Raw genomic sequence first — 14,413 nt, 5'->3', positions numbered from 1 at the left:
CCAGTCTGTTGCTGAGTTGCTGAGTGTGTTGTCCAGTCTGTTGCTGAGTTGCCCAGTCTGTTGCTGAGTGTGCTGTCCAGTCTGTTGCCAAGTTGCTGAGTGTGTTGTCGAGTCTGTTGCTGAGTTGCTGAGTAAGTTCCTGAACGTGTTGCCGAGTGAGTTGCTGAGTGGACACACTGCGGTCAGCGCCAGACTTCCTGTTGGACGCCAGGATACTCACGAAGGCAGAGTAGGGCTCTCCGGTCTCAGTGATCCCTCCCGCCATGGTCACGAGCTCCGCTGGACGGAGACACGAGCAATGATCAATCACCCTGATCACAATCTGCTCACATCCTGATCAATATGTGGGTTTGTGGCTTCTTGACGGTTTTATCAGTTCAACTGTTTTTAAAGATTCTGCAGAATAAAGCCTGATGAACGTCACACTTTTGAAGGTGGTTAGTGAGTTAGTTAGTGAGTGAGTTAGTTAGTTAAGGGTGTTTACAGGTTTGAACTCACCTTCCTTCCTGCTTCCTCCGGTCGGACTGCGTTAGCTCCGCGGCAAAGCTACCAGGCTGCTCCGGGGATTGAAGCGTCTCCAGCGGACACACTGAGCTCTCTCTGCCGGCTCCGGTCCCTCATGAGGCGGGCTAAAGCTCCGGACGGTCCGGAGGTCCAAACCGGACCGACAGCCGACAGGAGGGGAGCAAAGCACGACGACCACTGACCGAGAAGCAACCCGAACGACAACACTGTCCACTTCCGCGACACTCCACTGACACTTCCGGTTCACTCTGTCACAGTAAAAGACTCCACCAGGGAAAGATCTTGGTTCTGAAAGACACACTGACGGAACTTTTTGTTGTTATTGTGTGTTTTACTATTTATTGACATATTAGACCCAAAATGAGACTTTTGTTATGTGAATCACGTCATGTTTCATCGTTTAGTGCCGGAATCTCCGCCCCTCTCTCTCGTGACTGTCCAGCAAAACGAGCGAACCCCATACACGTTACCGTCACATGATAGTATCACATGATCTGTTCACCCTGCTACTTCCTGTTGTTGGATTTGGTTTTTTTTTAAAGAAAAGTAGCATGGTATACGTGTAACAAGGCACTTGAATGTTCTGTTGTTGAATTGAATCTGCTTCTTCAGCATGAAGGGATCTTTTCTCTGGATTATCTTAATCCAGTAGATATTCTCACTCATTATAATATTTGAAATGTGCAAATAGTCATACTAATACTAATAAATATTGCCTTTTAATGCATGAAGTATTTGTATAGTTTTTGAAATTCGAAGTGTTCTGTGTACTAACGGTCAGTGTTAATGTGTTAAAGTCAGTCTGCCTGTTTTCTTGTCCTTTTTGTTCTCTTATTATATGAGGGCTGCTGAAAAATAATTCACCTCGAGATTAATAAAGTATCTATACATCCAATCCCACATTCCATGTTTAAAATAGAAAAAAAAACCTTTATTTAATCTGCTGCAGAGAAAACATATGAAAGGCCAATTTTAATAAAAATTGCATTTACTCTTCAGCTTGAGTTTTTTTTTATTTCAGATGACACACTATAATACTTTGTGATTATTCTATTTAATCATATTATTGGGAAGCTGGAGGAGGACGTTGTCGCCTTTCAGATAACCAGCGTCCACTGGGACGTCCTGTTGAGTCTTTCTGGACCTCTGAGCTGCACAGTAACTGTCCAGGTCCACCAGGAAGGTCACCAGTGAGGGAGACTTTTAAAGCCTCAAACACAAACAGACGTATTGAAAAGGTTTCCTAACCCTAACCCTAACCACGGCGACGACGACCTGGACGTCTCCGCTCTGCAGCGCCAGCAGCTTCAGAGCTCGCAGGTCGGGAACCGGATCGCTGAAGCTGAGGGAGGAAATCGGCTGGTTGTTCAAACTGACAGTCTGCAGACCACCACACTCAGACTCACCGTCAGTTGGTTGGGTGATTGGTTAGTTGGTTGGTCAATTCGTTGGGTGATTGGTTAGTTGGTTGGTTAATTCGTTGGGTGATTGGTTAGTTGGTTGGTCAATTCGTTGGGTGATTGGTTAATTGGTTGGTCAATTCGTTGGGTGATTGGTTAGTTGGTTGGTCAATTCGTTGGGTGATTGGTTAGTTGGGTGCTTCTTGAGGATGTTGCAAGTCCAGGTCAGGGTCGTCTGGTCGGTGTGGAATATGATTGTTCTCCCTGATCATTTGATGGATTTAAAGCCAGCAGGTGTGATTAACTTGTATTTTTCCATTTACAGGATCAACGACTGATCAAACAGATCATCAGTGAGTCAGAGTGTTCGTCACTGTGTGGTAAACAACCTTACCTGCATACACACATGCGACAGTGTGGTTTTCCTGGTCTGCTCTTCTTGAAGTCAGCCACCGTGTCTGGATGGTAAACATTGAAACTAATCCTCCATTCGTCTGACGCTTCCAGCCTGAGTGGACAAAGAGACAAAGAGTCATGTTAGTGGACCAGGAGACAAAGAATCATCCTGGAGAACCAGGAGACAAAGAGTCATGCTGGTGGGCTAAAAGACAACGCCACAAAGAATCATGCTGGCGGGTCAGGAGACAAAGAGTCATGATTGTGGATCAAGAGGCAAAGAGTCATGCTGGCGGGTCAGGAGACAAAGAGACAAAGAATCATGCTGGTGGACCGGGAGACAAAGAGACAAAGTAATTTGAGCTTGAAGGAAACGTTTAGTTCCCAACATCTAATCTGTCTTCACACCGACCAGCTGGACAGGAATGGGGATTTCTTTGGAACAGGATGTAATCATGAGACGGGTATCCAGGATTCAGTGGAATCAGTCAACAGACACAAAGCGCCGACTCATTATTAACATTATTACTCAGAGTAAACAAGCTAATCTATAAAATGGGAATTGAACAGCAGAGAAACGTTGCATCTGGATCAGAGACGCTTCTGGAACTCAAACTGCAACTCTGGACTGTTGCTCAACTTCCCTTCAACCACCAACATCAGGTAGCTCAGCGAAGATCGTTATTTTCTTCCCGATTCATGATCCGCATTTTGGTCCATTTTGCGTCTTAACTGGAAAACATGCATTTAGATTGGACCGCGTCTAGGAATTCCTCGGGATTCCCTCGAAGTATGTAGTTGGGGAAACTCCTCGTCGTCTGCAATTTTTTGTGTTTTCGCTTCCGACAACATTCAGATCGTCAGCGCAACATTCAACTTTACACATAAAAACAACTTCAACAGACTAAGTGACACTTTTGAAAGGTAAAACGACGCATTTTGGATTATTTTGACTTTCTAATTCTGAAGTTTCATAACTTTTGATGGTTCGGAAAAAAAGTTGACTGAGCAGGAAGAGGATTTAATTTGTTATTGACCCATATAATAAAAATACATGACACACATTTACCAGGTTATTTAAAACATGTATATGGATTTAAAAAGTGACTAATGCGATAAATATGGTGTGGTAGTAGGTCGTATGGTAGTAGGTAGTAGTAAGGTAGTAGGGTATGGTAGTAGGCAGTAGCAAGGTGGTAGGTAGTAGTAAGGTCGTAGGGTGTGGCAGATCTAATGTTAATACTATCAAATGTATTTCAGACCAAGAACAAAGTTAAAATCGAGATTATTATTCCTTCAGATTGAAGCGTATTAAATGAAAATGTTGTGTTTGTCGTTGGATTGATTTCTCTCTCCTGCACATGCTGACTGTGTGAAAGATCAAAGCAGCAGCAGCGTATGTACAAACTTCACTAAACCTTCACCTGAGATTAAAATACTTAACAGTAGATCATCTTTTGCAGCTTTTCACAGCCGAAATGCAACTTTCAGCTTCGCTCCTCATCCTGGCCATGTCCACGGCATTAGCAGGTAACAGTTTGTCTTCTTTCTCTTCTCAAAACTTGTTAAGTCATTACAGTACGCAGCAGACTGCAGTCTGTCCAGTCCTGTATCTGCAGCACCTAGTCAATCCTGTATCTGCAGCATCTAGTCTATCCTGTATCTGCAGCGCCTAGTCAATCCTGTGTCTGCAGCACCTAGTCAATCCTGTATCTGCAGCATCTAGTCTATCCTGTATCTGCAGCGCCTAGTCAATCCTGTGTCTGCAGCGTCGAGTCTGTTTCTGCTTGTTTCTGTCTGTCCTGTCTGTTTCTCTATGTCCTGCCTGTTTCTGTCTGTCCTGCCTGTTTCTGTCTGTCCTGCCTGTTTCTGTCAGTCATGCCTGTTTGTGTCAGTCCTGTCCTGATCAGAGATATCATCCTTCAGGGAGCATGAAGGTGACATCATTGGTGTTCCCCACTGAGACCGGCAGCAGCTACGTGGAGGTGACTCCCTCCACCTCTTTCTCTCTCGCTCTCTCTTTCCCAATCACACACACACACACACACACACACACACACACACACACACACACACACACACACACACACACACACACACACACACACACACACACACACACACACACACCAAGCTGTATATAGGTAGTTAGAATCTGTGTTTATTTGTTTTCATTGTAAATAAATATAATTTTTGGAATCATACTTGCTGTTTTAGTAATGTGCACGAAGGTGAATGAAATGTCGACCTCTTCTGTGCCAAGAACTCCAAAATCCTTCAATCTTTATTGTTAATTCTGGTAATTGTAACTAATTTGACTATTAATTCAAATTCCTGATTAACTGTTTAGTATATCTTATGAGACTGATATAACTGAATTGGCTATCATTTCCTGTTTAGACAGGTGGAGCTCCGAGGTTTCTGATACAGATCAGATAAAATTTCAATAACATAATTAATAACTATCTTTGATAATTATGAATCATTATCGATAGCCAACCACAATATAAATGGTTCCTAATGATCCTCATGAGGTAAGAAATCCCTAAAATCCTGTCAGTCAGAGCTTCAGGACATTTCTATCTTTCTCTAGCCAGTCTGACCTCTGACCTCGGCTTCGTCTTCCATCTCTCACTCGGCTTTTTCACCAGAACAAATTTTATCACCAAACCTTTTGGTTTTGTTTCCAATAATGAGACAAAAACAAAGTCAGACTCATTGATTCTCGTCTTCAGAAGGTTTAATGTCTCGACGCCAGAAACTTTTATAGTAAACAACTAAATCTTCACATTGTACTTAACACAACACAGCAATAAAATAACATACAGGAAGATAAAGAAACATCTTCAAGTTCACGATGAGACTGTCCTGTGTGCTTCAGGGGAAGACGTCCGTGGGCAGCTGGAAATCCTTGAAGGTGTAGAAGGAGACGTCTCCGTGGTCGACCACGGCGACGACGACCTGGACGTCTCCGCTCTGCAGCGCCAGCAGCTTCAGAGCTCGCAGGTCGGGAACCGGATCGCTGAAGCTGAGGGAGGAAATCGGCTGGTTGTTCAAACTGACAGTCTGCAGACCACCACACTCAGACTCACCGTCAGTTGGTTGGGTGATTGGTTAGTTGGTTGGTCAATTCGCTGGGTGATTGGTTAATTGGTTGGTCAATTCGTTGGGTGATTGGTTAATTGGTTGGTCAATTCGCTGGGTGATTGGTTAGTTGTGTGATTGGTTAATTGGTTGGTCAATTCGCTGGGTGATTGGTTAGTTGGTTGGTTAGTTCGTTGGGTGATTGGTTAGTTGGGTGCTTCTTGAGGATGTTGCAAGTCCAGGTCAGGGTCGTCGTGGAATATGATTGTTCTCCCTGATCATTTGATGGATTTAAAGCCAGCAGGTGTGATTAACTTGTATTTTTCCATTTACAGGATCAACGACTGATCAAACAGATCATCAGTGAGTCAGCGTGTTCGTCACTGTGTGGTAAACAACCTTACCTGCATACACACATGTGACAGTGTGGTTTTCCTGGTCTGCTCTTCTTGAAGTCAGCCACCGTGTCTGGATGGTAAACATTGAAACTAATCCTCCATTCGTCTGACGCTTCCAGCCTGAGTGGACAAAGAGACAAAGAGTTATGCTAGTGGAATAAAAGACAAAGAGACAAAGAGTCATGTTAGTGGACCAGGAGACAAAGAATTATCCTGGAGAACCAGGAGACAAAGAGTCATGCTGGTGGGCTAAAAGACAACGCGACAAAGAATCATGCTGGTGGACCGGGAGACAAAGAGTCACAAAGGTGGACCAGGAGACAAAGAGTCATAAAGGTGGACCAGGAGACAAAGAGTCATGATGGTGGACCAAGAGACAAAGAGACAAAGAATCATGCTGGTGGACCGGGAGACAAAGAGTCATGATGGTGGGCCAAGAGACAAAGAGACAAAGAATCATGCTGGTGGACCAGGAGACAAAGAGTCATGATGGTGGACCAAGAGACAAAGAGTCATAAAGGTGGACCAGGAGACAAAGAGTCATGATGGTGGACCAAGAGACAAAGAGTCATAAAGGTGGACCAGGAGACAAAGAGTCATGATGGTGGACCAAGAGACAAAGAGACAAAGAATCATGCTGGTGGACCGGGAGACAAAGAGTCATGATGGTGGACCAAGAGACAAAGAATCATGCTGGTGGACCAGGAGACAAAGAGTCATGATGGTGGACCAAGAGACAAAGAGACAAAGAATCATGCTGGTGGACCAGGAGACAAAGAGACAAAGAATCATGCTTGTGGACCGGGAGACAAAGAGACAAAGAATCATGCTGGTTGACCAGGAGACAAAGAGACAAAGAATCATGCTGGTGGACCAGGAGACAAAGAGACAAAGAATCATGCTTGTTGACCAGGAGACAAAGATACAAAGAATCATGCTGGTGGACCAGGAGACAAAGAATCATGCTGGTGGACCAGGAGACAAAGAGTCATGATGGTGGACCAAGAGACAAAGAGTTGTTCTGGTGGATCAGGAGACAAAGATACAAATAATCATGCTGGTGGACCGGGAGACAAAGAGACAAAGAATCATGCTGGTTGACCAGGAGACAAAGAGACAAAGAATCATGGTGGTGGACCAGGAGACAAAGAGACAAAGAATCATGCTGGTGGACCAGGAAACAAAGATACAAAGAATCATACTGGTGGACCAGGAGACAAAGAGTCATGATGGTGGACCAAGAGACAAAGAGACAAAGAATCATGCTGGTGGACCGGGAGACAAAGAGTCATGATGGTGGACCAAGAGACAAAGAGACAAAGAATCATGCTGGTGGACCAGGAGACAAAGAGTCATGATGGTGGACCAAGAGACAAAGAGACAAAGAATCATGCTGGTGGATCAGGAGACAAAGAGACAAAGAATCATGCTTGTGGACCAGGAGACAAAGAGGCAAAGAATCATGCTGGTGGACCGGGAGACAAAGAGACAAAGAATCATGCTGGTTGACCAGGAGACAAAGAGACAAAGAATCATGCTGGTGGACCAGGAGACAAAGAGACAAAGAATCATGCTGGTGGACCAGGAGACAAAGAATCATGCTGGTGGACCAAGAGACAAAGAGTCATGATGGTGGACCAAGAGACAAAGAGTTGTTCTGGTGGATCAGGAGACAAAGATACAAAGAATCATGCTGGTGGACCGGGAGACAAAGAGACAAAGAATCATGCTGGTTGACCAGGAGACAAAGAGACAAAGAATCATGCTTGTGGACCAGGAGACAAAGAGGCAAAGAATCATGCTGGTTGACCAGGAGACAAAGAGACAAAGAATCATGCTGGTGGACCAGGAAACAAAGATACAAAGAATCATGCTGGTGGACCAGGAGACAAAGAGTCATGATGGTGGACCAAGAGACAAAGAGTTGTTCTGGTGGATCAGGAGACAAAGATACAAAGAAACATGCTGGTGGACCGGGAGACAAAGAGACAAAGAATCATGCTGGTGGACCGGGAGACAAAGAGTCACGATGGTGGGTCAGGAGACAAAGAGACAGAATCATGCTGGTGGACCGGGAGACAAAGAGGCAAAGAATTATGCTGGTGGATCAAAAGACAGAGAGACAAAGAGTCATGCTGGTGGACCGGGAGACAAAGAGACAAAGTAATTTGAGCTTGAAGGAAACGTTTAGTTCCCAACATCTAATCTGAGATCTAATCTGTCTTCACACCGACCAGCTGGACAGGAATGGGGATTTCTTTGGAACAGGATGTAATCATGAGATGGGTGTCCAGGATACATTGGAATCAGTCAACAGACACAAAGCGCCGACTCATTGTTAACATTATTACTCAGAGCAAACAAGCTAATCTATAAAATGGGAATTGAACAGCAGAGAAACGTTGCATCTGGATCAGAGACGCTTCTGGAACTCAAACTGCAACTCTGGACTGTTGCTCAACTTCCCTTCAACCACCAACATCAGGTAGCTCTGTGATGATCGTTATTTTCTTCCCGATTCATGATCTGCATTTTGGTCCATTTTGCGTCTTAACTGGAAAACATGCATTTAGATTGGACCGCGTCTAGGAATTCCTCGGGATTCCCTCGAAGTATGTAGTTGGGGAAACTCCTCGTCGTCTGCAATTTTTAGAGTTTTCGCTTCCGACAACATTCAGATCGTCAGCGCAACATTCAACTTAACACATAAAAACAACTTCAACAGATTAAGTGACACTTTTGAAAGGTAAAACGACGTATTTTTGATTATTTTGACTTTCTAATTCTGAAGTTTCATAACTTTTTGTGGTTCGGAAAAAAGTTGACTGAGCAGGAAGAGGATTTAATTTGTTATTGACCCATATAATAAAAATACATGACACACATTTACCAGGTTATTTAAAACATGTATATGGATTTAAAAAGTGACTAATGCGATAAATATGGTGTGGTAGTAGGTCGTATGGTAGTAGGTAGTAGTAAGGTAGTAGGGTATGGTAGTAGGTAGTAGCAAGGTGGTAGGTAGTAGTAAGGTCATAGGGTGTGGCAGATCTAATGTTAATACTATCAAATGTATTTCAGACCAAGAACAAAGTTAAAATCGAGATTATTATTCCTTCAGATTGAAGCGTATTAAATGAAAATGTTGTGTTGGTCGTTGGATTGATTTCTCTCTCCTGCACATGCTGACTGTGTGAAAGATCAAAGCAGCAGCAGCAGCGTATGTACACACTTCACTAAACCTTCACCTGAGATTAAAATACTTAACATTAGATCATCTTTTGCAGCTTTCCACAGCCGAAATGCAACTTTCAGCTTCGCTCCTCATCCTGGCCATGTCCACGGCATTAGCAGGTAACAGTTTGTCTTCTTTCTCTTCTCAAAACTTGTTAAGTCATTACAGTACGCAGCAGACTGCAGTCTGTCCAGTCCTGTATCGGCAGCACCTAGTCAATCCTGTATCTGCAGCATCTAGTCTATCCTGTATCTGCAGCACCTAGTCAATCCTGTGTCTGCAGCACCTAGTCTATCCTGTGTCTGCAGCGCCTAGTCTATCCTGTGTCTGCAGCGTCGAGTCTATCCTGTGTCTGCAGCGTCGAGTCTGTTTCTGTCTGTTTCTGTCTGTCCTGTCCTGATGGGAGATGTCGTCCTTCAGGGAGCATCAAGGTGACATCGTTGGTGTTCCCCACTGAGACCAGCACCAGCTACGTGGAGGTGACTCCTCTCAAAGATCTTGCGCTGTCGGCCTTCACGCTGTGCATGCGCGTGGCGACGGAGCTCCAAGGCAAGCGTGAGGTCATCCTGTTTGCGTACCGAACCCAAACCATTGACGAGCTCAATGTGTGGCGCGAGCTGGACGGCAGGTAAAGGGACCTCCACACATCGCTGTGATAAAGTTACTCAAAACTACTGGGATTACTACAGTAACAATGTCACTGTCGACTGGGGCTAGTAGTACATACTCGTACTTATACTCTGATACATGAATTCACTCCATGTAATCCACTACTTTACTATTATTAGATACTAAGTCAGTATGCACGTACTGGATTGCAAATATGTCACTGTGAATAATTTGTGTATTTATGTACTTGTATGTTTGTTAATCCAACTCTATGCAGTTTTACTTGTACTTGAGGACTTTTCTTTTACGTTTTGAAGAATCTGCTGAGCAACGGTACAAAATACTGAGCTCAGCATCAAGTGTCTGCGGAGTTTCTCCAGATGTGACAAGCAGAACAGTGGTTAACCCTAACCCTTCCTTTCACTGTGTGTAACAGTGACTTCCTGTACAGTTTACTGTGTAACAGTGACTTCCTTTCAAGTGCCGTTTCCCGTTATGGACCTACTTCCTGTTTCCCATCATGGAGCTACTTCCTGCTTCCTGTTCTTGCCTGTTGAAAGACTAGATTATTGTTTGTCTTCAGGTTGTCCTTCTATCTGGCCGGAGAGGGGGTTATCTTCAGAACCCCGGAGCTCGGACCTATGGAGACGCACTTGTGCGTCACCTGGGACTCCCAGTCGGGCGCATCGGCCATCTTCGTTGACGGCAGGAAGAGCTTGACCAAGATCTACAAGAAAAACCACAGGATCCGCAGCGGGGGCAAGATCATCCTGGGGCAGGACCCGGACCACTTCGTGGGCAAATTTGAGCCAAAGCAGAGCTTCGTAGGCGAAATGTACGACATCAACATGTGGGACTCAGTTCTGTCTCAGAGCGAGATCCAGGACCTGCTCTCCAGGAAGCAGGTACAACTAGGAAACGTGATCGACTGGAACAGCGCCAACATCCGTAGTCATGGGCAGGTGCAGCTGGTCAGTCTTGAGGTGTAGCGGACATCAGACCTAATGAGATGTCATAATATGTGAATTTCTCTTGGTGTGAATTTCTCTTGGAGATCATAAACGTATCTATCTATCTATCTATCTATCTATCTATCTATCTATCTATCTATCTATCTATCTATCTATCTATCTAATAAAGCATTCTGATGAGATTGTTGTGTTTTGTTGTTGATTTCTTTCAAATAGTTGAACTAAATAAGTTCTTTTCAGTTTGCTTCAGCTTATATTTTTATCACTATTAATTCATATCCTTTATGTAAAATCAGGCAAGGTTGAAGAGACAAAAGCATCAGTAGAGTTTATACACAGTGTTTTGTTCAAGGTGTGGACAGACAGAAGTTTTCAGGCGTATCATAGAAGATAGTAAAGTCATTCTAGATTAGGCTTCTTAAGGCATAAACATGGTTCTTAGAACCAGAAAGACTCGGCTATAATGCTGTGCTACAATGCTACTATGCTACAATGCAACAGTGCAATATAGCCATGCTACAATGTTAAAATGCTTCAATGCTATAATGCTGTGCTACAATGCAATAATGCTACTATTCAATCATGCTACAATGCTACAGAGCACCAATGCTAAATTACAATGCTACTATGGTACAATGTTATAATTCTTCTATGCTATAATACTACAATGCAATAATACTGTAATTCAATAATGTTATTCTACAATACTACAGTGTTATAATGCTGAAATGCTAACAGAATGAAACAGTCCATGACTTAAGACAGAGCCGCTGTAATTGTTAAAGTTTGAGGCTTTTATTTATACAGTCCATCTGCCTGCTTTATTTGTGGTTTCAGATTTTGTTGAAAAGACCCCCACTAATCCTAAAACGGCCAAAAGAAACTATATAGACAAAATGAACATAATCCAAGTAAAAGGATTTATTTATTTACTTTTTATTGATATTATTTATTTATATTTCCCAGATTATCATTTATTTATTTCTTGTTGTGTTTTGTGTTTATTTAACTTGTTCACTTTTTCTCCATTTCTTTCATTAAACCTTATTTTCTTGGAACAATATGTTCACATTTGAAGTTATGTGGAGGTTGTGTTTCTCATGCTGGCACCACAGTGTGAAGGTCATGGAGTCACGTCGTTGCTTCCAGCTCCTGATTGTTGGACGTTGAAACTCAAAGCGTCACGTTGAGGCTCCAGAGTTCAGTTTGACTAAAGGAGCCGAGTCGACGTGGGACTTGAATAAGAAGTGAAAGATCGTTTTAAACTTTCCTTCACAAACCTTTAAATGTCACAGTTTAATCTTCTGGAGCTGAATTATTTAAATGAATGAGACCAGAGAGAGCAAACCGAGCTGAAGACACTTCTAGCTTCAGTTCTTTCTTTATACGCTATGAATGGTCTATTGACCTTATTCCGGAAGTTTGCGTGGGCGCCGCCATGCGCGTAATCACACTTCCGGTTTAGCCCCGCGCTACTTGATTTGCGATACCAGTCTCTTGAATTGTTTCCAATTTTAAGGTACTTTTAAGCTAGTTTAAAGCTATCAGAGATGGCCGGGGTTAATTGCGCAGTGCGTGGTTGTCACAATAGCTGGATAAATAGGAAGCTAACTCTGTCGCAGCTTTGTTTTGAGCATCAGAATAAGAGGTGTTGTGTTGTGGTCCTGTGTTTACCTTGCACTGCCCCCCTACCAAGGACGAGGATCGGCGAGCTTGGCTGAAGGCACTGAATTTAAAGAATCCGCCGAAGTTACCTTTCGTCTGTTCTTTTCACTTTGTGGATGGTAAACCTCCACCTGAACATCCTTACCCAGAGAAATGGTTGGGCTACGTCGCTCCTCTGAAGAAACCTCGTCGTGCTTGTGAGACCATCAAGTAAGTTGATATCGACTTTAAACAACCCGTTTGACGAGGCCTGATCTCGAATCAAAAACAATAACTTCATTCTTTGATTTGTTAAAATTATGTTAAGTAACTATGTGATGTGTTTTATGTAACATTTTGTTAAACTATGAAAACCAGAGGTGGGCAGTACACTGTTAGCTAGCTACATTCACACTAGCTCGCTGCAGTTAGCTTGAGCAACATTTTCATAAACTTGTACGTTTATGAGTCATTTTCTGACACCCTAAAGTAATATACCTGTAATGCATTTGAATAATATTTTTTGTAATAAGATTTATTTTCACAATATAAAACCACTTCTGTGTCTTGCACTGCTTCCAAAATGATTGTTTTTCTTGCTTTGGTGGTGGTATCACAGTGAGTAACCCCGACTATTGTTTTGTAATGACGTTACTCTTAAGTATACATTTTTATACTCTACCCTATCCACCTCTGGTAAAAAAAAAATTACAAAATGTTGTATAATTTCTTAAAAACTAATTGAATTTGTCTGTGTCTTCAGCTGCATCTGCCACCTGTGCTGTGGAAGACGATACCCATGAAGAAGAAACACCTTCACTTCCTCCTGACCACCACTATACAGCTACTGGGCCAATATTAGACCAGCCACTTAAATGTGATCAGGCAACACAGTGTTCAGGTCCCCCCGAACTGTACAGACAACTCCTACGCTCTGATCACTTAAGCCTGCTGTACACTGGTTTGCCCTTGGAAGGTTTTGGGTTTTTTGGCTGATCAGCTGACAAAAGATTACAAAAATTCCTTTCAGATGGACGCTCGTGATCAGATCTATCTATATGTCACTGATGAAGCTCCGCCTAAATTTGCTGCAGGATGACCTTGCTGAAAGAGTTCATGTGTCACAGTCACAAGTCAGTAAGATTACATCGCTGTGGTACGACATCATGGAGGAGAAGCTGAGGAGTTACATCCCTTGGTTGCCCAGGGAGACAATTCGAGCAGGTCATAATGTACATGAACAGATTATTAAAAAAACAAACCTATTTCCAAGTGGTGTTGCCAATGTAGGCTTTGTTTATTTGTACATTAAAAGAATTAACCTCTCATATAAAGTGTGAATTATTTTGCTTGTCGTTTAAATGAAAATAACAAAACAAAATAATTAAAAATGTCGGCATATACTATTTCCGGTCATCTTCTCATGTCATCCACCCACTCTGAAATATCTCTCGGGTGAGCCAAAGATATTCCTCATGAGCTCCTCAGTGCATGTGTGGTCTCTTCCCATGTCGTTCTCTCCATGTTTCTGTGACAGACAGTGAAAGACAAGTAATTAGCAGTCAGAAAAACAAAGTTTTACAAACGGAAATACAATATAACAGACTATTGGTGCAACAGAAAGGATAATAAGAGATAAAGTAGCTGTACTTTAGTTTTTACATTCATGCTTTACTGTTCTCAGTTTTAGAATAGACTAGACTACATTATCATCATCAAATGTATGGGCCTGAAGTGATGGTAGTGAGCATCAATTAAAATCTTTTAAAACAACACAACTATCAAATTATTTAACAGCTGTCTGTGTCTTTCTAGTGGCTACTAGATGAGTGTGAATATTACGTACAAACACTTACTACTACGTTTAAAACATTATTACACCACCATTTGTTTGATTTGTCAATTTTTTGGTCGCTGGGTTTGTTTAATAGATGCCTTTATATCCTAGGCAAGACGCGGCTTAATAATCACTAGACCGGCTACTTTAGCCTGTCGTCTTGTAAACAAGACCAACTCCGCGCTGCGGCACTATAATGACAGCATGTAGCACTGGACACACTCTGATTTAGACTGTAGTCTGTAATAAAGTCAGCTCTATTTGGAATATTGTGTTTCCACACTTAAGAATCCTCCAGATTGTTGCTCTTTGCT

The 14,413-nt window shown here is 42.7% G+C and overlaps 3 protein-coding genes across 4 annotated transcripts in view; 2 read left to right on the top strand and 1 right to left on the bottom strand.

Annotated features, from left to right (window-relative positions):
- The window catches only part of tmem104 (transmembrane protein 104), a 15,179-nt gene extending 14,455 nt beyond the window's left edge, over positions 1 to 724 (bottom strand). The window contains exons 1-2 of the mRNA XM_080512063.1: positions 499 to 724; positions 221 to 279 (exon numbers count right to left, since the gene is read on the bottom strand). Coding sequence (XP_080368189.1) covers positions 221 to 265 — 45 coding nt within the window. The 5' untranslated portion in view covers positions 266 to 279; positions 499 to 724. The remainder of the gene's footprint in view (positions 1 to 220; positions 280 to 498) is intronic.
- Positions 725 to 2,977: 2,253 nt separating this feature from the next.
- On the top strand, positions 2,978 to 10,759 carry LOC308141421 (C-reactive protein-like). Of its 2 annotated transcripts, XM_080511581.1 has the most exons (4): positions 2,978 to 2,984; positions 3,785 to 3,851; positions 9,459 to 9,666; positions 10,231 to 10,759. In XM_080511581.1, the coding sequence occupies exons 2-4, from the start codon at positions 3,800 to 3,802 to the stop codon at positions 10,634 to 10,636; spliced, it is 666 nt and encodes a 221-aa protein (XP_080367707.1). In that variant the 5' UTR covers positions 2,978 to 2,984; positions 3,785 to 3,799; the 3' UTR covers positions 10,637 to 10,759. The 2 variants fall into 2 exon arrangements, with proteins under 2 accessions (XP_080367707.1, XP_080367708.1); XM_080511582.1 differs by lacking the exons at positions 2,978 to 2,984; positions 3,785 to 3,851 and adding an exon at positions 9,094 to 9,157.
- On the top strand, positions 4,200 to 5,873 carry LOC308141292 (uncharacterized protein; the record flags this gene model as incomplete). The annotated part of the gene is made up of 4 exons (XM_080511383.1): positions 4,200 to 4,205; positions 4,294 to 4,306; positions 5,203 to 5,414; positions 5,741 to 5,873. The coding sequence occupies 4 exons, from the start codon at positions 4,200 to 4,202 to the stop codon at positions 5,825 to 5,827; spliced, it is 318 nt and encodes a 105-aa protein (XP_080367509.1). The 3' UTR covers positions 5,828 to 5,873.
- Positions 10,760 to 14,413: the final 3,654 nt, after the last annotated feature.

Source organism: Blennius ocellaris, assembly GCF_963422515.1.
Source record: "Blennius ocellaris genome assembly, chromosome: 16".
NCBI lineage: Eukaryota > Metazoa > Chordata > Actinopteri > Blenniiformes > Blenniidae > Blennius > Blennius ocellaris.
The sequence above is the reverse complement of the archived record's forward strand: the minus strand, read 5'-3'. Positions and strand labels throughout refer to the sequence as shown.

Coding starts and splice junctions, on each gene's coding strand:
- LOC308141421 (XM_080511581.1), top strand. CDS start 3,800: ATGCAACTTTCAGCTTCGCTCCTCATCCTGGCCATGTCCACGGCATTA. Junction 3,852..9,458: donor CATGTCCACGGCATTAGCAG/GTAACAGTTTGT, acceptor GTCGTCCTTCAG/GGAGCATCAAGGTGACATCG. Junction 9,667..10,230: donor TGGCGCGAGCTGGACGGCAG/GTAAAGGGACCT, acceptor GTTTGTCTTCAG/GTTGTCCTTCTATCTGGCCG.